The sequence below is a fragment of the Globicephala melas genome, chromosome 11, assembly GCF_963455315.2.
Source record: "Globicephala melas chromosome 11, mGloMel1.2, whole genome shotgun sequence".
Lineage (NCBI taxonomy): Eukaryota > Metazoa > Chordata > Mammalia > Artiodactyla > Delphinidae > Globicephala > Globicephala melas.
The window spans coordinates 35,975,062-36,000,446 of record NC_083324.2 but is presented as its reverse complement, the minus strand read 5'-3'; the positions used below and the strand labels follow the sequence as shown (position 1 = coordinate 36,000,446).

The following is a 25,385-nucleotide window of genomic DNA, read 5'->3' as shown; positions in this document are numbered from 1 at the left end:
AATGAGTTAAGTAAGGCTGTAGGATATAAAGACAATATATAAAAATTAATTGTATTTCTATACACAAGCAATGAACACTATGAAAATCATTCCATTTACAATAGTATCAGAACAAAATACTTAAATTTATTTCTTTACTTTTGGCTGCGTTCGGTCTTCGTTGCTGCGCACACTTTCTCTTGTTGTGGCAAGCAGGGGCTACTCTTTGTTGCAGTGTGCAGGCTTCTCACTGCAGTGGCTTCTTTTGTTGTGGAGCATGGGTTCTAGGCACGCAGGCTTCCGTAGCTGTGGTGCACGGGCTTAGTTGCTCCACGGCATGTGGGACCTTCCCTGCCCAGGGCTCAAACCCATGTCCCCTGCACTGGTAGGCGGATTCTTAACCACTGCGCCACAAGGGAAGCCAATGGAACAAAATACTTAGAAATGAATTTAACAAAAGAAGTGCAAGACTTATACACTTAAAACAACAAAACATCATTGTAAGAAACTGAAGAAGACCTAAAGAAAATAGAAAGATATCCTATGTTCATGAGTTGGAAGATACATATTGAGATAGCAATAATCTGCAAATAATCTACAGATTCAATAAAATCCATGTCAAAACCCCAGGCTTTTTTGCAGAAATTGACAAGCTAATCTTAAAATTCATATGGAAATGCAAAGGACCCCATATAGCCAAAACAGTATTGAAAATTAAGAATAAAGTTGGAAGACTTAACCTTTCCAATTTCAAAACTTACTACAGTGAATTCCCTGGTGGCCTAGTGGTTAGGATTTCGGATTTTCACTGCTGTGGCCCGGATGCAATCCCTAGTCAGGGAACTGAGATCCTGTAAGCCGTGCAGCATGGCCAAAAAAAAAAAAAAAAAAACACTTACTATAAACCTACAGTAATTGTGTTACTGACATACAGATAGAAAAATCAGTGGTACAGAATTGAGAGTATAAAATTAAATGATCATATTTAGGGTCTACTGATTTTCAATGAGGGTCCCAAGAAAATTCAATGGGAAAAGAATAATCTTTTAACAAATGGTACTGGGACAAGTGGATATCTACATACAAAAGAATGAAGTAGAACCCTTTCTTCACATCACACACAAAAATTAACTCAAAATAGATCTCAGACCTAAATGTAAGAGTTAAAATTATGAACTCTTAAAAGAAATTATGGGAGAAATCTTCATGACACTAAAAGCAGAAGCAACAAAAGAAAAAATAGACAAAACTAGATTTCATCAAATTTTAAAACTTTTATGCTCCAAAGGACACCATCAAGAAAGTGAAGATGGGGGACTTCCCTGGGGGTCCAGTGGTAAAGAATCCGCCTTCCAATGCAGGGGACGCAGGTTCAATCCCTGGTTGGGGAACTAAGATCCCACACGCTGTGGCGCAACTACGCCTGCGCGCCACAACTACTGAGCTCGCACGCCTCAATGACAGAGCCCACATGCTGCAAACTACAGAGCCCACGCTTTCTGGAGCCTACACACCCTGGAGCCCATGTGCCACAACTAGAGAGAAGACTGCGCGCCACAACGAAAGATGCCGCACGCCTCAACGAAGGCCCCGCATGCTGCAACTAAGACCCAACGCAGCCAAAAAAGTAATAAAGAAAAAATAAATAAATAATAAAAAAAAATGAAAGTGAAGATGGGACTTCCCTGGTGGTCCAGTGGTTAAGACTCTGCACTTCCACTGCAGGGGGCACAGGTTCGATCCCTGGTCAGGGAACTAAGATCCCACATGCTGCATGGCGCAGTCAAAATAAAATAAAATAAAATATACTTTAAAAAGAAAGTGAAGACAATCCACAGAATGGGAGACAATATTTTTGAATCTTATATCTGATAGGGGACTGACATTTATAACTGATAAAGAACTCCTACTACTCAACAATAAAAAGATAAATAAACCAATTTAAAAATGGGCAAAGGACTTGAATAGATATTTCTCCAAAGTAGGTATAAAAATGGCCAATAAGCCATGAAAAGATGCTCAACAACATTAGTCATTAGGGAGGTGCAAATCAAAACCACAATAAGATACCACTTCCAGGATGGCTAAACAAAACAAAACAAAACAAAAAACACAGAAAATAAGTGTTGGTGAGGATGTGGAGAAATTACAACTCTCATACATTGCTGATGGGAAGTAAAATGATATAGTTGCTTTGGAAAACAGTTCTGCAGTTCCTCAGAAAGTTAAACATAGGGCTTCCCTGGTGGCGCAGTGGTTGAGAGTCCGCCTGCCGATGCAGGGGACACGGGTTCGTGCCCTGGTCTAGGAACATCCCACATGCCGTGGAGCGGCTGGGCCAGTGAGCCATGGCTGCTGAGCCTGCGCGTCCGGAGCCTGTGCTCCGCAACGGGAGAGGCCACAACAGTGAAAGGCCTGCATACCGCAAAAAAAAAAAAAAAAAAAAAAGTTAAACATAGAGTCACCATATGATCCAGCAATTCCACTCCTAGGTATATACCCAAGAGAACTGAAAACATATGTCCACACAAAAACTTGTACGAATGTTCAAAGCAACTTTATCCACAGTGAAAAGTGAAAAAAACTCAAATGTTCATCAACTGATGAATAGATAAATAAAATATGAAATATACATATGGTAGAATTTATTTGGCAATAAAAAGAAATGAAATACTGGTACAGGCTACAACATGGATATAACCTTGAAAGCATTATGCTAAATAAAAGAAGCCAGATACAAAAGGCCATATCTGTATGATTCCATTTATATGAAATATTGAGAATAGGCAAATTCATACAGACAATGGTTGCCAAGGGCTAGAGACAAGGAGGAATGGAGAGTGACTAGTATTGAGTATGGGGTTTCTTTTTGAGGTGATGGAAATGTTCTGGAAACAGATAATAGCAGTGAATGTACAACTTTATAAATATACTAAAAACCACTGAATTGGCACTTTAAAAATTTTTTAAATAATTATGGAAAAAAATAAAAGAAGCGAACTTGAATATAATTTGACAGTCAAGCAGAACAAGCAGGACATATATAATTTTATCTATAAAGTACTAAGGATTCCAGTGTCCAGAGAATGTTTAAGACTAAATTTTGGTTTCAATTCAATGAGTTTAAATGAAAAGAGCATCATACTTGTACTTTTCTATAAAAACAAAACCTTATTAAAAACACTTGAGGGACTTCCCTGGTGGCACAGTGGTTAAGAATCCGCCTGCCAATGCAGGGGACACAGGTTCGAGCCCTGGTCTGAGAATATCCCACACGCCGTGGAGCAACTAAGCCCGTGCGCCACAACTACTGAGCCTGTGCACTAGAGCCCACGAGCCACAACTACTGAGCCCACGTACCACAACTACTGAAACCTGCATGCCTAGAGCCCGTGCTCCGCAACAAGAGAAGCCACCACAATGAGAAGCCTGTGCAACACAATGAAGAGTAGCCCCTGCTCACTGCAACTAGAGAAAGCCCACACGCAGCAACAAAGACCCAAACAGCCATAAATAAAATAGATAAAAACATTTGACTATAGACATATAAAATAGTTATATACATTTATATAAAAGTGTTAAATATGAAAATGTATGTAATATATAAAGTTTAAATATATATAGATTATAAAAATATAGTCAATATATACATTAAATATATTCTTTAAATATTTTACAAATAAAAATGTGAAGTTAATCAAATGTTCTGGCTTTCTTTCTAATCCTTAGCTATTACCATGCTTCATCTAATTTAGGCTTCTTTCCATGTTCAAGTAGAAGATACCCTTTAAATTTACTCAGAATAGTCTCTCAGTATCAAAATCCTTTTGTTCTGTTCCTTTTCTTCTCTTCTTCCTTCTCCTTTGGTTCCAACACATAAAATATGTTTTTTTAATTCCTTAACTTAAAAAATCAGACAAATCCACTAACTTTTAAAAGCAAGAAGGAATGTGATATTACCTAATTGTTGGAACTGTCCATTGACTTGGAGAACTTACAAAAGAATGATGTAGAAATAGGAAAAAACACACTAATGGCAAATGGCAAGTACCCTACACCAGGGCACAGAAAGGATCTAAGAATTCCTTGGGTCCTATCCTTTGGTTCTGTCATGTTTAAACTGTTATATGGGAACAACTGATTTTCCTAAAACCACAACTAAAAGCACAACCAAAGAACACAACCCACACCTTTGTAACCACACTTTCCAGTCTTCTTTCTGAAACCAATATCACTCACCTGGTCCTTTGATAAATTTTGGTCTTTGTTTAGGGGCTGCAGAGGCTTCACTGGGTCATTCCTTTCTCCAGTGACATAGTCAATGGACCATGTGGAAATTCGGTTTCCAGGTTGAGCACTGGATTTAGTGTTATCCTGCAGCCTCTCTTTCACTTGAGAAATAATACATTTACCTTCTAGCTCATTAGAGGCATCTAAGTGTCTTCGTTGATTCTCTTGAACTAAGCTGTTGTTCACTGAGTTCCTCCTTTCTGCAGGTAAGATGTCAATATTCACCCTACTGATCGTGGCTAGCGATTCTGCAGTATTGCTTATGTCTGGTTTGTAGGTGTGGCCTTTCAGACGTGGGGGTGTCTTCAAGGGGCCAATGACTATGGGTTTCTCCTGGGACAAATATTTGTCTTCACCCTGAATGAAAACATGCTTCCAAGTTATTATAGCACTCCTCACACCATATTAGAAAATTAACTCAAGGGGCTTCCCTGGTGGCGCAGTGGTTGGGAGTCTGCCTGCCGATGCAGGGGACATGGGTTCGTGCCCCGGTCCGGAAGGATCCCACATGCCGCAGAGCGGCTAGGCCCATGAGCCATGGCCGCTGAGCCTGTGCGTCTGGAGCCTGTGCTCAGCAACGGGAGAGGCCACAGCAGTGAGAGGCCCGCATACCGCAAAAAAAAAAAAAAAAAACCAACTCAAAATGGAATAGCAGTTTCCTCAGAAAGTTAAACATGGAATAATCATAAGACCCAACAATCCCACTCCCAGGTATTTGTCCCAAGAACTAAAAGTAGGGACTCAGATATTTGTACACTAATGTTTATAGCAGCATTATTCACAACGGCCAGAAGATGGAAACAACCCAAATGTCCATCAGCAGATGAATGGATAAACAAAATGTGGTATATACATACAGCGGAATATTATAAAGCCATAGAAAGGAATGAAATTCTGATACATGCTACAATATGGATAATGTTTGAAAACTTGCTAAGTGAAATAAGCTAGACACAAAAGAACAAATGTTGTATGATTCCATTTATATGAGGTATCTAGAACAGGAAAATTCAGAGAAAGTAGATCAGAGGTTACCAGGGTCTGGGAGTAGAGGCAATGGGGAGTTAGACCTTAATGGGTACAGAGTTTCTGTTTGGAATGATGAAAAGGTTTTGGAAGATATGGTGATGGCTGCACAACATTGTGAATGTAATTAAGACCACTGAATTGTATGCTTAAAAACGGTACAAAATGAAAATAAATAATTAATTAATTAATTTAAAAATGGTACAAAATGGCAAATTTTATATTACTTATATTTTACCATAACAAATTTTTTTTAATGATCAATAACCTAAATATAAGAGCTAAAACTATAAAAATCCTAGGAGAAAACATAGGCATACATCTTCATGACCTTGGATTTGGCAAGGGATTCTTAGATATGAGCATGGGCAACAAAAGTAAAAAACAAATAAATTAGACTTCATCAAAATTAAAAACATTTGTGCATAAAAGGACGTTATCAAGAAAGTGAAAGGACAACCTAAAGAACGGGAGGAAATATTTGTAAGTAATATATCTGATGAGGGTCTAGTATCTATAATATAGAAAGAACTCTTAGAACTCAATAATAAAAAATAAAAAACCCAATTAAAAAATGGGCAACAGGCTTAATAGATATTTCTCCAAAGAAGGCATTCAAATGGCCAACAAGTTCTATGTCATTAGTCAAATGCAAATCAGAACTACAATAACATACCACTCCACATCCACTAGGATGGCTAGAATCAGAAAAACAGAAAATAACAAGAGTTGGTGAAGTTGTAGAGAAACTGGAATTCTCAGGGATTGCTGATAAAAACATGAAATGGTGCAACCACAAAGGAAAAACAATGTGGTCATTCCTCAAAAAGTTAAACATAGAATTACCATATGACTCAGCAATTACTCTCCTAGATATTATACCCAAGAGAACTGAAAACAGATACTCAAACATTGTACATAAATGTTCATAGCAAAAGCCAAAAGGTGAAAACAACCCAATATCTACCAATGAATGAATGGATAAACAAACTGTGGTATATACATACAATGGAGTATTATTTAGACATAAAAATAAATGAAGTATTGATATATACTACCTGGATGAACCTCAAGAACATGCTAAGTGAAAGAAGCCAGACACAAAAGGTTACATATTGTATGATTCCATTTATATCAAATATTCAGAATAGGCAAACCCATACAAACAGAGAACACTGGTGTTTTACAGGGGCTGGATGGAGGAGGAGTGACGACCTAATGGGTATGAGGTTTCCTTTTGGGGTGATGAAAATGTTTTGGAATGAGATAGAGGTGACGGTCGCACAATACTGTGAATATACTAAATGCAATTAATTGTTCACTTTAAAATGGTTAACTTTATGTTATATAAATTCCACCTCAATTAAAAAAAACTTCTTAAAGTTATTACAGCACTGACTTCATGAACATTTTAATAGGCACTTTGAATACTTCACCAGTATTCCTTCTTTACAATATAAAACTACTTACACAACAGAAATCTAATGAAGCTTAGTCATTTCACATAGACTAACTAGCTTAGGTAACCTATCATTTTAATACAGTTTCTAGAACACATATCCTTTAGAATGAGACGTACCATTACATATGTCTTGGAGCCCTCAGAAGAGTGTGGTTGAGGGGGAACGGCTTCATGACTTAATTCAGCCTTTCCAGAAACCACTGTAGCCACAGGCTTGGATTTAGAGTCGTCATTTTTAATATTATTTTTGGAGTTTTTTCTTTATGAGGAAGAAAAGAAGAAAAAGTTATTATCAGTACAGTGAAGGTTAAAGGTTTCTATATATATGAGGAAATGTGCATACATGTTACACTCCCTCTTAGAACGGCTTGTTTTATTTCTTTCTTTCTTTTCTTTTCTTTTTTTTTTTCTTTTTTGGCTGTGCCATGTGGCTTGTGGGATCTTAGTTCCCTGACCAGGGATTAAACCCGGGTCCCCTGCAGTGGAAGCGTGGAGTCCTAACCACTGGACTGCCAGGGAATTCCCATAGAACTGCTCCTTTTATAGATAGGAGTCTTCTAAAAACCAGTGGGTGTTCTACAAAACATTTGACCAGTAATCTCCAAAAACAATCAAGGTCATGAAAAACAAAGAAAGTGAGAAACTGTCAGAGACCCAAGTTGACTAAGGAGAAATGAGGAGTAATATGGTATGCTGGACTGGATCCTGAAGCAGAAAAAGGACACTAGTAGAAAAACTGGTGTAAGCCAAGTGAAGTCTGGATTCAGTCAACATAAGATACTGATGTTGTTTTCTTAGTTCTGACAAATGTACCATGGTAACATAAGATGCTGATAGGAGAAACTGGGTGAGGGTTATACAGAAACTCTGTTCTATCTCTGCAACTCTTCTGTAAATACAATATTATTCTAAAATTTAAAACCTATGAAAACTTGCCTCACAATTAGAAGTGCCAGGATAATTTTCATCTTCAAATTTCACATTTGTAATAATACCACAACTGCTTTGCCAAATTTGAAAGTAAAAATGATTGGTATACTTGGCCTTGACTTGTAGAATAAATGTATACAGGAATAATATCCCCAACTGTTTAAGTGTGACATTTTCCAAAGGAGCTAAACCTCTGGAGAATTCAAGGGGAGCATGAAGACCAGAGCTGCAGAAAGCCAAAGGTCTGTAGGTAGGAAATTATAAGCAATGTAAACAAAAATACGACCCTTCTTTATCCCCCAGGGCCTCTCTAGCATTGCCTCCCAAATTTAACATGTCAAAAGACAAGGACTGTGAAGGTCTTGTCCAGCTCTAAGTCTCAGATCCTAGAACAGCTATTTATGAAGGTAGGACCTGAAAGTCAAAGAAGGAATTCTATCCCCTTGAGAAGTTATATGAGTAAAGAGGGAACCTCTTTATTTTTTAAATGTGACTATTATCTTACATAGTACATAATGTAATAATAGGCTTCTTAGATGATCTCTCATTTTAATATGATTTCTAAAACCTACATCCTTGGGCTTCCCTGGTGGCACAGTGGTTGAGAGTTCGCCTGCTGATGCAGGGGACAGGGGTTCATGCCCCGGTCCGGGAAGATCCCACATGCTGCAGAGTGGCTAGGCCCGTGAGCCACGGCCGCTAACCCTGCGCGTCCAGAGCCTGTGCTCCGCAACGGGAGAGGCCACAACAGTGAGAGGCCCGCGTACCGCAAATAAATAAATAAATAAATAAATAATAAAGCATACATCCTTTTAAAAGGATCGTACTCAATATGTCTTGGAACTCCCAGAGGAATGTGAAAGTGATTACTCCAATGGTTCTCTAGATTTTTGATTTTAGCAATTAAACAAATCTCAACACTTGTTCTAATCATGCAATTCTACTTCGTGTTTTTAAAAAACTCACCATAAACTCTCATACACGAAAATTATAAAAGTCACCCTCTTTTATTCCATCTATTTAGCTGACCTATTTGCAAGGGAAATATCTTACGCCTTCGTGGCCTCCAAAAACAAGGATATTTGGCGCTTTATGTAAGGCTGCCTTAGGATGCTCCTCACAGAAGGTCTTTCTTCAGGCCTTTTGCTCAGCATGGTTCTTATTATTTCTGCCAGCTCTGGGCTGTAATCTTTCGGCATTGGTGGCAGCTACAAAGAGAAATAATACCATAAGTATGACTAACAGTCTTGTGAAAAGTAAAAGAAGGTAGAGGTTTCCCAAGATATATTTTTTAAATCATTATCCACAGCAGAAAATAACCAGCATATTAGTCTACAGGAAGCATATCTGGCATCCTGGTTATAATAGCAAGTTGTAAAATTATAAAATATATCCTTCAAACCAGCAGTCCCATTTGAGGACCCTCTCCTTCATAAATAAAAGCATGAGTTCCTAAAGATTTATGTACCAGGATATTCACTGCAGTATTTTTCTTATAATAGTGAACAACTGGAAACAATGTAAATGGCCATTCATAGGGTACTTGTGGAATAGAGTATGGTATACCCTTCTAATAAAATACCAGGCAGCCTTTAAAAAAATACAAGACTTACAGGTACTGACCTGGAAAGATGTCCCTCATTTATTAAGTCAAAAAAGCACGTTGTGTACCAGTGTGTATAGCCTGATTCCATTTCAGTTACTTTTTTAACATACACACCCAGAGTTATAAAGACAGGGAAAAGCCAGGAAGGCTATGCACCAAATCATTACCAATGGTTATCTCCAAGGGATGGAAATGTATGGAAACAGGGGAATTTCACCTCTTTCTTGTTTGATTCTTTAAGAAGTGGAATTATGAGCAAATTTTACTTTTTCTGTGTTTTTTTCAAATTAAAAAAATAAATGAGTCTTGGTATAATGTTAAAATCAGTAGGTGATTTACAGCCTTAAAACTTAAAGGTGTGAGGATGCCTGACACTGCAGGGGATAACTAGCCTCATGAAATTGACACATAAAGTTGGTCACTCTAGCATCTATCATACATAATGCTTTCTGCAATTTTTAACTGGTTACTAGTGATTGTGATGATTATCAAAGGAGCAAGAAGTTCAAACAGAGTAGACTCTTTTTTTTAAAATAAATCTTTAATTTATTTTATTTATTTTTGGCTGTGTTGGGTCTTCGTTGCTGCACGTGGGCCTTCTCTAGTTGCAGTGAGTGGGGGCTACTCTTCGTTGTGGTGCGCGGGCTTCTCTGTTGTGGCTTCTCTTGTTGCAGAGCACGGGCTCTAGGTGCGCGGGCCTCAGTAGCTGTGGCTCGCGGGCTCTAGAGCACAGGCTCAGTAGTTGTGGCGCACGGGCTTAGTTGCTCCGTGGCATGTGGGATCTTCCCAGACCAGGGCTCAAACCCGTGTCCCTTGCATTGACAGGCGGATTCTTAACCACTGCGCCACCAGGGAAGCCCAAACAGAGTAGACTCCTTTTAAACAGGGCTCATTTAACCGCTTAGGTGAAGCTACCAGTAGCCTCAGGGCACCTGCACATCCTGTGTCTATAAGGTACTGGTTTTCAAGAAGCCAATTCTTCAGAGCCATTAAGCCACCCTTATAAATTAATATTAAGAAACGATCAATCCCCTCTCCTCCAGTTCAACCCTCCCCACAGACAGGACCCACCATTCTTAACTATCCACCCAATATGATTACTCCCTTTTCTCAGTAGCTACTTTCAAAGCTGCACTAAAGTAACCTTACTCCAAATATTAAAAACAATTAATTCCAGAACATTCTTTACCTTTCCTTCAATAATCCGATAAACTAAAGAATTCATGTCTTTTGCATTGAAAGCATGCTTCAGGGTGGCCATTTCATAAACACAGCATCCCAGAGCCCAAACATCAGACTAGGAAAAAAAAATAGTAAATGGTTAAATGTCAGAATGCCTTATTTAGTTTTCCTCTTAAAAAAAAAAAAACATTTTCCTTAAACCAATTCACAGAGAATTCTTCTAACTTACTATTCTAATGGGTTCTAAAATTATATTGCTGTAGAGACAAGGTGAGCTGGCAAACACAGCCGAATCCTACCTTATAGTTGTAGGGTTTGTTTGAGAACAATTCAGGGCTCATGTAATAGGGTGTGCCAATGAGGGTGCTAGCCATGTCACAGTGGTTCTCAAGGACTCGGGCAATTCCTAGGTCACCCACTTTGATGATGTTTTTTCTTGTTAGGAAGACATTTTGAGTTTTTAGATCTCGGTGAAGGATGTGTTTTTCATGTAAATACTGAAGAGAAATAAAATTTTATTAAATATAAATATTTAATACCTGACTTATTTATACCTGACTTCTTATATACCATCAACAACTGTATAAGTTAAAGAGCCTTATACTCTTAGATGAGCCTTACCTACACATCAAAACACTATTGTTTTATAATCGCTAAATAAAAAGTCTAATTTACAACTTTCCAAAGTAAGAAATTAAGTTCCATGCATTAATTTGCCCAGCTTCCTTCACAATTGTTCCCTGGTGACTTGACAATCATACCGTCTAGAATTATATGGACCCAGTTAAAAAATGTGCTTACAAACTTTCACTGAAGGTAGAAAGACAACTTATACAAGGTCAGATGCACATTCCTCTCAGACTCATGAAATCTTCAGCTTAATAATATTTTCAACTATAACAATATCACTTTGTTTAAATCCTAAGATACATTCTCTAATATCAGAGTGATATTCCATAAACAGTCTCACTTTTGAATATGTGTATATTAAAACACAAACATGTTTCACATTTCTACTCACTCTGCCACAGCAGGGTTAAAGCCCAAAGCCCCACAGTTTAGGCAGATTAATTAGCCCAACCACCTTTCAGTATGATGCAGCTGACCAACTGATAACAAACATGGACATTCTTTGCTCTTTGTCAATTCAGGGCCCTTAAAATGGATTTTGCTATAAATATTAAATGAATAGAGAATTGTCTTTCCCAGCAATCAGACAAAATCCATGTCTGCTTCAATACAGATATCACTCATTCAGAAACACTTCAGTGCTACAGCAAGAGGAACTAGGTCCACTTCATAAATGGATTTTTAAAAGAATTTTTCTTTTCATTAAGCATTTGGGGAAGCATTTTCCTAAAATCCACCAAGCATCTCTCTGTCACCTTGGAGCAAGTGGGATGCTAGGAGTCCTGACAGTACCTGCAGAGCCATAGCGATCTGAACAAACCATTCCACCACCTGACTCTCAGACAGAAGCCTCCCCTTCTGCTCTTTGAGCTTTCGGTACAGATCACCTCCTTCGCAGAAGCCCATGACGATGTACAGCAGACCATCCCCTCCCTCCCACGACTCCTTGTAGGTGACAATATTGGGATGCTTCAACTGAGACAAGAGCTGAGCTTCCTGTTCAGCAGCTTGCCGCTCTCGGCTGGAGGCATTTCGGAGGTTCAGCTTTTTGATGACATACTACAAAAAAAAACACATGTTTTTACAATATGCAAACAAACATACAGTATTATAGATTCAAAAGTATTTAAGGATTATCCTGAGTGTCCTCAAAACCAACCTTCTGGAGACTGCCACATAACCTATTCATTTTGTTATTCACAAAGCACAAAACTGGGAAAAAGACTTGTTACCACTAATGATACTTTTTACAAGTTAGATTTATAGCAGGGTAGGGGGTCACAAAAAAATTATACTTTCCATCTGCATTTTACAATTTCATTAATGGCTAAAAATGAGTCAATGTTAACATACCACTGAATTAACCAAAAAATCTGTGGTAGAAATTCTTTAACCTCTAAGCTCCCCCTACAAAGGTGCATACAATATGACTTGAATATACATCTGCAGACAGAATGGGTCTGTGGATTCCATTACATACTCAAAGGGATCCAAGGCCCAATAAGGCTAAACATCACCTATCCTCAACATCCAAAATTATTCTCACTTAAAAGAAAAACAAAACAACGTCCTCCAACACCTAATACATTGCCCTCAATCAACTGACACACCAAACAATTCATTATTCAACAAACACAATCATAAATGTGTTTTGTAACAAAGCATAAACGTGCTTTGTAAAATGTAAACAAACTACTGCTGAAATGTGAGGGGTTATTATTACAGCGAGTACCCCATCCTCAGCTCAAAAAAATCCCCCCTCCCCATTGACCACTGAATAAATCTCTTATGTCTGAGCTTGTGTTCCAGGCAGTGACCAGCACCTGAGACAAGGCAGAAGAGGCGAGAGGACCTTATACTTATGGGGCCATCTCCTCTCAGTTTGTCTGGGGCAGTCCCATTGTCCTGGTGTAATTATAAATAGTGTCTCCTTTCAGTTTCCAAATTGTCCCAGTTTGTACATTATATGGTTTATAAACCATATTTATGAAATGGTTCATTATCCTGAGGCTAATGGGATAAAGTGCAACATTAGAGGCACGTTTTAGAAAGATCACTGAGACTGCAATGAAAGTGATGAATTGGAGAAGGGCAAGTCATGTGGCAGGGAGGACAAGCGGGAGGCCATGGCCACAGCTTAGCTAGAGACAATGGTGTCCTGGATGGGGGAGGTACCCATGGAGATGAAGAAGAGGCCAGTTGGCTTAGTGGACAGACGAATAAAGGGGTGAGAGTGGGGGAAGGTAAGGGGGGGAGCCCAGAACGACTCCCAGGTGTCCAGCTTGGGCAACTGGCTGGTTGGTGGTGCTACTCCCTGAAATGGGGACCGTGAGAGGAGGTTTGGAGGGAAGGTGACGAGCTGAGTTTTGAGCGACTCCAGAGGTCTCCAGGTCAGACGGGGTATGGGGCCCTTCACTGAAGGAGGAATACTTGCCAGGCGCCGCCGTTAGGTCCTGGGAGTGTACGCTCTCATGGAACGGTCGAGAGTTGGGGGAAAGTGTGCAGATTAAGCACACCGATTACGACTACAAAGAGAATGCCAGGAGTTCGGGGCGCATATGACAGGAAGGCCTGGCCTAGTCTTGATGGTCTGGGACGATTTCCCAGAAGTGCCATCTGAGGCGCGGCCCCTTCAGAATATCTGGGCCCAGCCCTTGGACGGCGCCCTCGGCGAACCCCTGCCTGCTCCCATCCCCTGCGGGGCCCCAGCTCCGCCGACCTGCCTGCCGTCCCGTCGGTGCCTCACGAGCGTCACCTCCCCGTAGCTGCCCCTGCCCACGACACGCAGGTAGCAGTAGGCGGTCAGGGGCATGATCCCGGAGCGGGCCCACAGTCGGGATGCGGCGGCAGCGGCGGGGGGCGCGGCGATCGGCGGCGGGAGACCCCGCTCATTCCAGAGAGGAAGTGGTGCCGGCGGCGGCTGAGGCGGCCCTGCCAGGGCGCCAGCGCAGAGGCCCGACCCAGAGCGACGCCGCTGCCATAGCGATCCCCACAGGGGCTGCCCTGCGCATGCTCCGTGGCCCGGAGGACCCACCACAGAGCCGAGGCGACAGGCGGCCAGAGCGACCACGCCGGGCCTGCGCGCGCACCCTCGGCCTCACTTCCAAGGCCGGAACTTGCGGGTTTCCTGCAACAATAGACTCACGAACGCTTCCACTTACTGAGCGCTTACTTGTTCTTAGTGCTTCGCACGTATTCGCTTCCCAAATATTTACTGACTGCTTACCCTGTGCCTGGCCGAAAAAGTCCCTGCCCTCCGGGAGCTCACATTCTAATGGGGGACTGGGGACAGACTAGATTCTACAAGTAACATTTGTTATATTTACTTTATCATATGGTGGTTAATGTATGCATGCAGCAATCCATCTTATTTTTCATGCATTGCAAGACGAACTGAAGATATCAGTGCCCTTCACCCCTAAACAATTCAGCATGCATATTGAGAACTGCAAAAACTCTCAGAAGGACTCCATTCAAACCCCTGCACTAAGTGACTTGACCAAATTTTGGCATGGTTTTTAACAGCTTAAGGCAGTGTCCCCGGAGAACCTGCCCACCTTAAATGGCCTGCCTGTGAAAGCTCAAAACTGCCAAAAGATTTATCGTTTGATCCAGCCAACACCTCCCTTTCCAAGGACATATACCTAAAAAGCTTAAAATTATAAATCCAATGGGACGGGGGTGGGGGGGTTGTATTCCTACAACCCCAGAATGTCTTTCTTAAGGTCATGAAATCCATCCCATTGAAATGTAAGGTTTCTTGGCCTATATCCAAGAACCAATTTTTGCCCAGTTTGGGGGGGGGGGTGGAGTTGATATTGCCCCTGTTGAGAATGCATAATATAGAGCATACTATTGGGGTTTTTTAAATATAAATTTATTTTTATTTATTTATTTTTGGCTGCATTGGGTCTTTGTTGCTACGCGGGCTTTCTCTAGTTACGGCAAGCAGGGGCTTCTCATTGTAGTAGCTTCTCTTGTTGCGGAGCACGGGCTCTAGGTGCGTGGGCTTCAGTACTTGTGGCACACGGGCTCAGTCACTGTGGCTCACGGGGTCTAGAGTGCAGGCTCAGTAGCTGTGGCACATGGGCTTAGTTGCTCTGCGGCATGTGGGATCTTACCAGACCAGGGATCGAACCTGTGTCCCCTGCAGTGGCAGGTGGATTCTTAACCACTGCACCACCAGGGAAATCCATCTACTTTCTTTACCTACTTTTCATACACAGTTGTTTCCTTTCACCCTTATTATTTCTAAGTAGTTTCAATTACATATCTTAATTAGAATTCTTAACCCTTAGAATCCTTAATTTCTAGTGAAAACTAAGAAGTGAGTAATCGTGGACAGTCTCTTACACTAGCATTCTATGGATTGGCAGAGATAAATACATTCCATAATTTCTAGGAGTACATCTTCCTCATAGTAAATTTTCCAATGTAGCAGAAAAGATTTTTACTAATAGACCTAAATATATTTAGGGTCTTTTTTTTTTTTTTGTATAAGGAAACCAAAAGTGGATTAACTTATGTTCAGTGATTAATGTTTCAGTATCTTATTTTATTTGAAATAAAATAAAATATTTATATGATCTAAATATTTAATAAATGTCCATTATTAACTTTAACTTATTTAAGTTAAATAATGGAAACTATTTAAGTAGACATGCCATAAAATAAAATAATTGCTGAAGTGTTTTACCTAAAGACTCTTTTTTGTGTGTGTGTGATACGCGGGCCTCTCACTGTTGTGGCCTCTCCCGTTGCGGAGCACAGGCTCCGTACGCGCAGGCTCAGCGGCCATGGCGCACAAGCCCAGCCACTCCGCGGCATGTGGGATCTTCGCAGACCGGGGCACGAACCCGTGTCCCCTGCATCGGCAGGCGAACTCTCAACCACTGCGCCACCAGGGAAGCCCTACCTAAAGACTCCTATCCCATTTACGTCTATTTAATTCACTTGTTCTTTTTTTTAAAAAAAAACTATTTATTTATTTGGCTGCGTTGGATCTTAGTTGCGGCAAATGGGATCTTTCATTGTGGGGTGCAGGCTTCTCTCTACTTGTGGCGCACAGGCTCTGTAGTTGCAGCACGCAGGCTTAGTTGCCCCGCGGCATGTGGGATCTTAGTTCTCCAACCAGGGATCGAACCAGCATCCCCTGCATTGCAAGACAGATTCTTAACCACTGGACCACCAGGGAAGTCCCAATTCACTTGTTCTTAACATGAAAATGTCATCATACCAAGTTGTTTTTCTTGCTAACAAATTTGGTAACAGAAACAACATGAACTTATTTAGCTAGTGTACTCAGGTGGAATAAAAGTTGTATGTCTTGGGCTTCCCTGGTGGCGCAGTGGTTGGGAGTCCGCCTGCCGATGGGGGGGACGCGGGTTCGTGCCCCGGTTCGGGAGGATCCCACGTGCCACGGAGTGGCTGGGCCCGTGGGCCATGGCCGCTGAGCCTGCGTGTCCCGAGCCTGTGCTCCACGGCGGGAGGGGCCACAGCGGTGGGAGGCCCGCGTACCGCAAAAAAAAAAAGAAAAGTTGTATGTCTGCATTATTTTTAATGATAACTCTGAAGACATACCTATTTTAATTAAACCAACAAACTTAAACTAGCTTTTATTTACCAAAGATTACCTCAGATCACATGAACTTGAAAAACATTTGGTTTAGTTTTTATATTTCTGAGAGTTTTAGGAATCCTTAATTCATATAAGTGCTTGTGGACAGGGAATTTTGCCTGCCATTCCAGTGAACAATGTTGCCCACCATCCCAGTTCTACAAGGATCCAGCCGTTAGCTACAGCAGCCCACAGTGCTCCCTGAGGGTAATTCAGGATGGGGAAAAACAGGAGGCATTCTGCACTTTGGATATTGGCATTAGATAGTTAAGGTGCATTTCTAAGACATAATTTCTATGAACCCAGATTCTTGCACCTTCCCATACGTAGGAAAGCACTCCAATCATTGACCTGAGGCATCTGTTCCTTGTGATTAGCAATAATCTTTTGATGTTCTGAGGCAGGAGATAGATGGGCTCCAGGTTAGACATTTACAGCCAGCCTCCTGTTTACACTTCCAGATAGAAATAACAACAGGAACAGGGTAAATAGCTGGACTTTGCCTCTAGTGACCTAGAGATTGTCATGCTGAGTGAAGTAAGTCAGACACAGAAAGACAAATATCATGTGATATTGCTTATATGTGGAATCTAAAAAAAAAGGGTATAAATGAACTTACTTACAAAACAGAAGTAGAGTCATGAATGTAGAAAACAAACTTATGGTTACCAGGGGATAAGGGGGGGAGGGGAGGGATAAATTTAGAGATTGGGACTGACATATACACACTACTATATATAAAATAGATAATTAATAAGAACCTGCTGTATAGCACAGAGAACTCTACTCAATACTCTGTAATGGCCTATACGGGAAAAGAATGTAAAAAAAAAAAAAAAAGAGTTCATATATGCATATGTATAACTGATTCATTTTGCTCTTTGCTGTACACCTGAAACTAACACAACATTGTAAATCAACTATACTCCAACAAAAATTAAAAAACAAAACAAAACAGTAATGGCAGGGCCAGAGAAGAGTGAGTCTTGCCCAGATAAAAGATAAAGAGGGACTTCCCTGGTGGTCCAGTGGGTAAGACTCTGCACTCCCAATGCCGGGGGCCTGGGTTCAATCCCTGGTCCGGGAACTAGATCCCGCATACATGCCGCTACTGAGAGTTCACATGTGGCAACTAAGAAGTCCACATGCTGCAACTAAGAAGCCTGCATGCCACAACTAAGAGTCCACGTGCCACAACTAAAGATCCCTTAGAACTCAACAAAGATCCTGCACCACAACTAAGACCCAGCGCAGCCAAAAAAAAAAAAAAAAAGTCCACATATTTCTCATTCTCAAGGTCAAGGAGACCTCCCTGACTACACATGCGCAGAAAGGCTCCTCAGGGATTAAAAAGGGACGAGGGGGGGGGCTTCCCTGGTGGCGCAGTGGTTGAGAGTCCACCTGCCGATGCGGGAACACGGGTTCGTGTGAGCCATGGCCGCTGATCCTGCACATCCGGAGCCTGTGCTCCGCAACGGGAGAGGCCACAACAGTAAGAGGCCTGTGTAGTGCAAAGAAAAAAAAAAAAAAAAAAAGGGAGGGGGCACCGCCCCATAGTAGATGATGTTGTTACTGAGTCCAAGCTCGCTCTGCTCACCGGACAACAGGGCAATAAATCGGGAGATGAGGTGTTGAGGCAAGGAATAGCGACTTTATTCGGAAAGCTGGAGGACTGAGAAGATGGCAGACAAGTGTACCCAAAAAAACCGTCTTATCTGGGTCTGGATGCCAGGTTCTTTTATAGAACAGAGAAGGGGAAGAGGTGAGGAAGTAAAGTAACAAAAAGCAAAGGTTAAAGTAAAAGAAACAGATGCAACATGGAGTCAGGATTTGCTCTTCCCTGTTACGATGTCAACCTACCCATAGGCCTCTTCACTAGACTCCATCTTGGCTAAGAGATGCAAACGCACACAGGGGAGGATCCTGAGATAAACCAAATATGGACTCAGAGCGGGGCAAAGCAAGATGATTGACCAGAGGAAACCCGGAAGAAATGCCCCAAACTACCATGGGGGCACGACTCTCCCTCTCTGAGCCTGCCCATGTGTGTCTATTCACATGTGCTCTTTTTCCTCCTAATAAACACTACTTGTTTCACTACTTTCCATCTCCTTGTGGAAATTCATTTCTACAAAGCCAGTGGGCCAGGGCATTTTCACTGGCCACTGGCCCTCATGGTCTAGTGGCTAGGATTCAGCTCTTTCACTGCCGTGGCCTGACTTCAATCTCTGGCTGGGGAACCAAGACCCTGCTTCAAGCCGCTGCTGGCCGAGGCCACCAGAGATCAGTTCGACTACATGTCTTTTTTCCAGCAGAATATGTCAGTGTATCCTGGCTCCTCCCTTACCTCTTCAGAACAGTTCCTCAGAGCTGAGAGGCTGTCTCGCAGGCTATGGTCCTCAATAAGATTCCTCAAATAAATCTTAAACCAAAGCACTTCCCTGCTGGCGCAGTGGTTAAGAATCCGCCTGCCAATGCAGGGGACACGGGTTCGACCCCTAGTCTGAGAAGATCCCAGATGCCATGGAGCAACTTAAGCCCGCAAGCCACAACTACTGAGCCTGCATGCCACAACTACTGAAGGCTGCGTGCCTAGAGCCCATGCTCCTCAACAAGAGAAGCCACCACAATGAGAAGCCCTCGCTCCACAACAAAGAGTAGGCCCTGCTCGCCGCAACTAGAGAAAGCCTGCAATGAAGGTCCAGGTTGTGCATTTTTCTTCAATGTGCTTAAGTTTCTTTAAGCCAATTAAATAGAATTTTTTTACAAATTAATTTTGGCAATACCTCCTTAAGGTAGAAAAATACCACACATCTACAACATATGTACGTAGACACATATAAACATACAGACTGATGCAAACAGAGAACTCATAGCTTTTTTGTTTTTGTTTTTGGTTGCATTGGGTCTTCGTTGCTGTGTGTGCTTTCTCGGTGAGCGGGGGCTACTCTTTGTTGTGGTGCGTGGGTTTCTCACTGCGGTGGCTTTTCTCGTTGCGGAGCATGGGCTCTAGGCGCGCAGGCTTCAGTAGTTGTGACATGTGAGCTCAGTAGTTGTGGCTCGCAGGCTCTAGAGCACAGGCTCAGTAGTTGTGGTGCACAGGCTTAGTTGCTCCGCGGCCTGTAGGATCTTCCCAGAGCAGGGCTCGAACCCGTGTCCCCTGCATTGGCAGGCAGATTCTTAACCACTGCGCCACCAGGGAAGTCCCAAGAGCTCATAGCTTTTGTTCTAAAATTTTAGCCATGAATTCGGTACAAAGTTAACTAGTTGTAGAATAAGCTGGATCCAAATGGTTTTGGCAGATGGAATAAGTTAAGGTTACCCGCTCAGATGGCTAAAACTTTTTACTAATATTTGTGGAGAAGACATTTAAGACTTTTACTTGTCTAAGTTCCAAACAACCTTTCCCCCTTTTGTTTTCCTCCAGATAAGAATGGTCTCTCTGAAGTTTGCATTTCAAAGAGATGACCTAGATAAGAATTCTGGAGAAGACCAAGTAAGAATATTTACATCTCAAAGGCACAGGGAAAAAAGGCAAATTCCTCCAAGGACTTTTGTTTTCTAAGGCCAGAATTTTTACAATACTCACAAGCCTTTTAAGATAAATAGGGGAGGTTTGGGGGTTGGTAAAAAGGACAGGTGGACTTTGAATTGTTTCTGGAGCTGCATTTCTGGCTTTGCAAAGTTTGTAAGGTAAGGACAGTTGCTTTTAATTCCTCAGGGGATTAGGTTGCAACTTAAATGACATTATAGATTGATCCACCCATCCAACTACATTTTTCTCAATTTGCTTCTTTGTAACAGGGAGAAGATCTTCAACTAAGATGGAAATCTAAAAGAGTCCTATGTTCTAGATTTAGAGCTATATGTCTTTGAAATGTTTTAGTAAATCCTTCCACAAAGGCTTCAGAAGGTTTTTTTGCTTGTTTGTTTTTTTCTTTCCCTCTGGGTACATTTAGCTTAGAGAAGGCCTAAAAAAAAATTCTTACCAGGCTCTGAATATCAGCTTACAATTTGGCCAATTTCTGGCCAAAGAGCTACCTTGGGGGGGAAAAAAAAGTCCTTTCAAAAAAATCTTGTTAATTTTCAGCCAGGACAAACAGTAAAGGTAGGTACAATAACAAGTTTTATTCTCCTCTGGACTGGGCACTACAGACAGAGATTCAGGAGAGCTGAAGCTGGTTAGAATTCTCACTCTTCACTGGCTTTCTCAGTTTTCCCAGGATCCCATATTCAGGCTCTAATATCTACCAGAATTGCTCAAGGTTATTCATTAATTTTAATTTTAATTTCCCTAGGCTGCTTAAGGAAATAAAATAGCTGTTTACCAGAAAATCCTTCAGGCGGCCGTCAACACTGGGAGGGGCCCACATCAGGGCCCTCCTTTGAGGGTAGATATGGGGACATCTGTAAGGCCACTAACTTGGTGGACTTTTGTTTATGGTCTTGTAGTCTCTTCAGAGTGGAAAGACAATTCAGACAGAGGATTACTAGAATGAGCACTCAAGTAAAGGAGGATAGAGGGGAGCAATAGGAGTTGCATCAGTCTCATATAGTCTTTTCTTTTACATGCCTGTGTGTCTTTAATTTTTCATTAGCCTTTTGCAATGAATCGCTCAATGAAGCTATTATGGAATTCTGAAGGCTTTTGGAGGTTTCTGCATGCCAATTAAAATAGGTGTCCCAGGGGCTTCCCTGGTGGCACAGTGGTTGAGAGTTCGCCTGCTGATGCAGGGGACACGGGTTCGTGCCCCGGTCCGGGAAGATCCCACATGCCGCGGAGCGGCTGGGCCTGTGAGCCATGGCCACTGAGCCTGCGCGTCCGGAGCCTGTGCTCCGCAGTGGGAGAGGCCACAGCAGTGAGAGGCCCGCGTACCGCAAAAAAAAAAAAAAAAAAATAGGTGTCCCATTCTGTGTATTTGATTTGGGAACCCTTGCTTTCAAATGCACTTCTTAAATAAATGCTCTTGTCTAACTGGAACCTTTCTCATAACAGCTATTGTAAGTCTCGATTGTCTTTGTAAGATTTTGCCATTTTTGTAGATATTTACAGCTTCCAGGACCACAGTTCTTGGGTATAAAATAAGCAGTTGTGCCAGAAGGCGACACACTCAATTATTTGAAACTCAGTCCCATTTCTTTAGCTGTCTTGGGTCTCTTGGAGCCAAATTAATACCTGAGAGGGATGTGCTGCCAGGTTGGAGTTTGTGTGGTGTTTTACAGTGGTTCTTGTTGCACAGAAATTTTCTTGCGGTTGGCAGGTGACCTAGTGTCAACCTAACCCTTTCCGAGACCAATTTATTATAATTACTAGGGTCTTAGAGTTAGGTGGTGAGTGCTCTAACAGCTTTTAAGTGCTCCACCTGTGCCCACCAGTTTTGTGGCTTTTGGCTTCCAAGATTCCTATTAGCAACAGACTTGACCTCATGTGCACCTTAACAGAAACTAACAGTAACCTGGCCAAGAGAAGGCCTTGTGTGCACCACCAGCAATTCCCAATGTGGAACTGGGGACTAGGGAAAGGACTGAACCAGAAGACCCCCAACAAAGGGGACTATGGACTGGGATTCCAATCAAATAAAGAACAGTGGACGAAACCAAGAGCTAGAGGCTTGGGTTCTGGGTGGAACCATCTGCTAGCTCAAGCTGACCTGCCCCGGACTGGAAAGCCAATTAAATCAGAAGTTTGACACAAAGAGAATGGAGCTCAGAATCAGGAGGAACTTATCCATGGCCTTTGGAAGTGGCGAGAAAGAGAACTCAAAGGATTTGAGGGTACCAGTGCTTGTGTTTCTTGTCCTCAAAGCCCTCCAAAGTTTCCTCTGGATCCCACCACTGCCACCAAATCTGTTAAAAAACAAATTTCAACTGAGTAAATTTTAAAGATGTTACTGGCTTCATTCAATGATTCACGAATTGGGCAACATATCCCATCTAGCTCACAGAAAGGAGCTCCAAGGAGCTGTACAAAATGAAAGATTTTTACAGGCTGAAGGGAGCAGGAACAAGGAAGTTATACTAGCAAAAAATGGATTGGTTGTGGCATGGATCGGGAAACAGTATCTATAGTTGAAGCTGTGAGACCCAAAGGGCCATGGGCTGGGTGAGATGGAGGTCAGCAGGGGTCAGACCACTCAAGACCTGGAAGTATGTTAGACAGGGAAAGGCCTAGAGCGGATCAGCCTTTTAAAATAATGACTCTGGCTGCTGCCAGAGGGTAGACCGTGGGAGCAGAGTAGAAGTAGGGGAAGCAGCCATCTAGGTGAGAGATGAGGGTGGTAGACTCGGTGGTGACTGGGGATTTGGAGAAAAGTGAATGGACCAAAAAGATATTTCGAGGGTTGGAGATGGGGTGGGGAGGAGGTTGAGAGTGTAGGGGAGGGAGCCATCCAGGATGCCACCCAGCTTTCTGGCTTGGATGTATGGATGGATGGTGGTGGCCTTCACTGGGATGGACTACAAGAAGAAGAAGACCAGGCTTGGTGGTGGGGGGCAAGAAAGGTCATGAGTTCAGTTTGGACATATCAGACCGAGGGGTCTGAGCAGGTCTGGGCCTACCTGCTGTCCCACAGGCACCAGCAGCATGGCCACCCTCTCAAACCCCCAGGCTCAATCTTTTTTTTTTTTTGCGGTACGCAAGCCTCTCACTGCTGTGGCCTCTCCCGTTGCAGAGCACAGGCTCCGGACGCGCAGGCTCAGCGGCCATGGCTCACGGGCCCAGCCGCTCCGCGGCATGTGGGATCTTCCTGGATCGGGGCACAAACCCATGTCACCTGCATCGGCAGGCGGACTCTCAACCACTGCGCCACTAGGGAAGCACCCCAGGCTCAATCTTTAGCAACTTCAGCTGCTTCCTGTCCACCCATCACCCTCCCCCTCCACACACACACACATCCACAGAGTGAGTCAACCAATCTTCTTCATCTGTCACATGGGACAAAAACAGTATCCATTTCCTGGGGGTAGCTGTAAGCAGTAAGCAAACTAAGGCACAAAAGATGCTGAGAAGTGGGCCAGGTGCTAGTCACTGTGAGCACTGCCCATGCCCTTTGTCCCGGCCATGCAACACAAGTGCATTTCTATCACCTCTACGGCACAGGCTTGGAACTAGCCATCTCCCAACAGCCCAGTCTTGATCTTGCCATGCACCTGCTCAAAATAGTGTTAGTGTTTCCTACTCAGAAGACAGGACCCCTGTGCCAGCTAGTCCCAAGCCATTTCCCAGCCTCCTTCCCCACCCTCTTCATCAGGTGATGCTCCCATCACAGACACCTGCACCTTCCCCAATCATGTCACACACTTACCCATCTGCTTTTCTCTTTCTCCCCTTCCCACCCGTCCTTCCCAAGTGCCGCTCTATTTGCTAGGCACCTCCTCTGGGAGGCTTCTCCAAGGCCCTGCAGGGGATGAGCTCCACCCCTTCCAGATTTCTACAGCTTCCTCAGGCTCCTCTTTAGCTTCTGGCCACTCTTGGGATTCACTGGGCTTCCTTCGACTTGTCTGACTCCTTTTCCCAAGGCATCAGCTCACCGAACACAGGGAGGCACATAGGCTTCATCACTGTGGTGTCCTAGTGCCTGGCACTGTACCCAACCCAACATGGGGCTTCGTTGATACTGGTGCAGAAAATCAACAGAACCCCTAATGTACAGTTTCATGTAGATCCATCTCATCTCCCGCAAAGGCCAGAAGACAGGCAAGAAGGGTGTTCTGGCCTGGGGACAATAAGCCCTTTCCCAGAAGCTGCTCTGTGAGACAAAGTCCAGGACAAGCAAACAGAGATCAAAGAAGCCTCTGGGCCCCCTCACCATATCGGGGTCACAGCAGCCAGTACATCCCAACCAGGGCCATGGAGTAGGTTGACCAGGGGCCATGTCTGCCCAGTGTGTGTGGCTTGTGGGGGACAGACAGGGTTTGTGCATAAAACTTAAGAAACTGCAGCTACAAGGTGGGTCTCTGGGATCTTTGACTGCTTCTTCTTTCTTCCTAATAATGCAGAGGACATTTCTATCATTACATGATAGGCCTGGGCTTTGGAGTCTGAAAGATTTGGGTTTGAATACATGCTCTTTCATTTGCTGTGGGACCAACGTCCCAGGGACACCCTGAGGATAAAATTAGATCATAAAGGGCTGAGAGCGACGCATGGCTTGTAGTCTGTCCTTCATCATGAAAGCATGGCTTTCATCTTTTGTCTCCACTATATCCTGGAACGATGAGGCTTACTTCTGCTCTTCTTTACAAAGCTGATTGGCCTAAAGGGTGTGTCGCCCATTACGTATCCCCAGAACTGTCCAGACCACCTCTGGCAGAGCTGCTAGAGGTGGTGCCGTCAGAAACAAGGACATGGGCAGACGCTTTGTAAGCCACCGTACCTGCCTCCCTGGCCAAAGCGGGACTGTCTGAAAAGTTTGTTGATGCTTAAAGAATTTTGAAAGGAACACCTAATGAAGTTGAGAAATTCATTTTTAACTGTGGCTACTTGATACCTGCCCCAGTATCACTGATGCTGGCCCTGTGCCACGGAGCCTGGATTAAATGAGCTGTCTGGGTCTTCACAATTCACGCCAGCTGAGTGTAGCTCTAACCAAGGGGCACAGTCTGAGTCTGGTCAGGAGTTTGCACAGCTGGGAGTCCCCCTAAGGAGAAAGCTTTCACTGTCT

General features: G+C 42.9%; 1 protein-coding gene and 1 non-coding gene across 7 annotated transcripts in view; one reads left to right on the top strand and one right to left on the bottom strand.

Annotated features, from left to right (window-relative positions):
- NEK4 (NIMA related kinase 4) overlaps positions 1-14,104 on the bottom strand; it is a 45,460-nt gene extending 31,356 nt beyond the window's left edge. For 3 of the 6 annotated variants that reach the window (XR_009565898.1, XM_030867418.2, XM_030867419.2), the window contains exons 1-7: positions 13,825-14,104; positions 11,898-12,164; positions 10,775-10,972; positions 10,483-10,590; positions 8,741-8,895; positions 6,875-7,016; positions 4,219-4,626 (exon numbers count right to left, since the gene is read on the bottom strand). Coding sequence is in view for 5 of the 6 variants with exons in the window: in XM_030867418.2 (XP_030723278.2) it covers positions 4,219-4,626; positions 6,875-7,016; positions 8,741-8,895; positions 10,483-10,590; positions 10,775-10,972; positions 11,898-12,164; positions 13,825-13,917 (1,371 nt within the window). In the remaining variant the exon portion in view is untranslated. Of the gene's footprint in view, positions 1-4,218; positions 4,627-5,971; positions 6,064-6,353; positions 6,376-6,874; positions 7,017-8,740; positions 8,896-10,482; positions 10,591-10,774; positions 10,973-11,897; positions 12,165-13,824 lie in introns of those variants that run through there. The other 3 variants (XM_060308377.1, XM_060308378.2, XM_060308379.2) reach the window with 3 other exon arrangements.
- Positions 1,662-1,734, top strand: TRNAG-UCC (transfer RNA glycine (anticodon UCC)). Its single transcript has one exon. It is a non-coding gene; the product is annotated as a tRNA-Gly (tRNA).
- Positions 14,105-25,385: the final 11,281 nt, after the last annotated feature.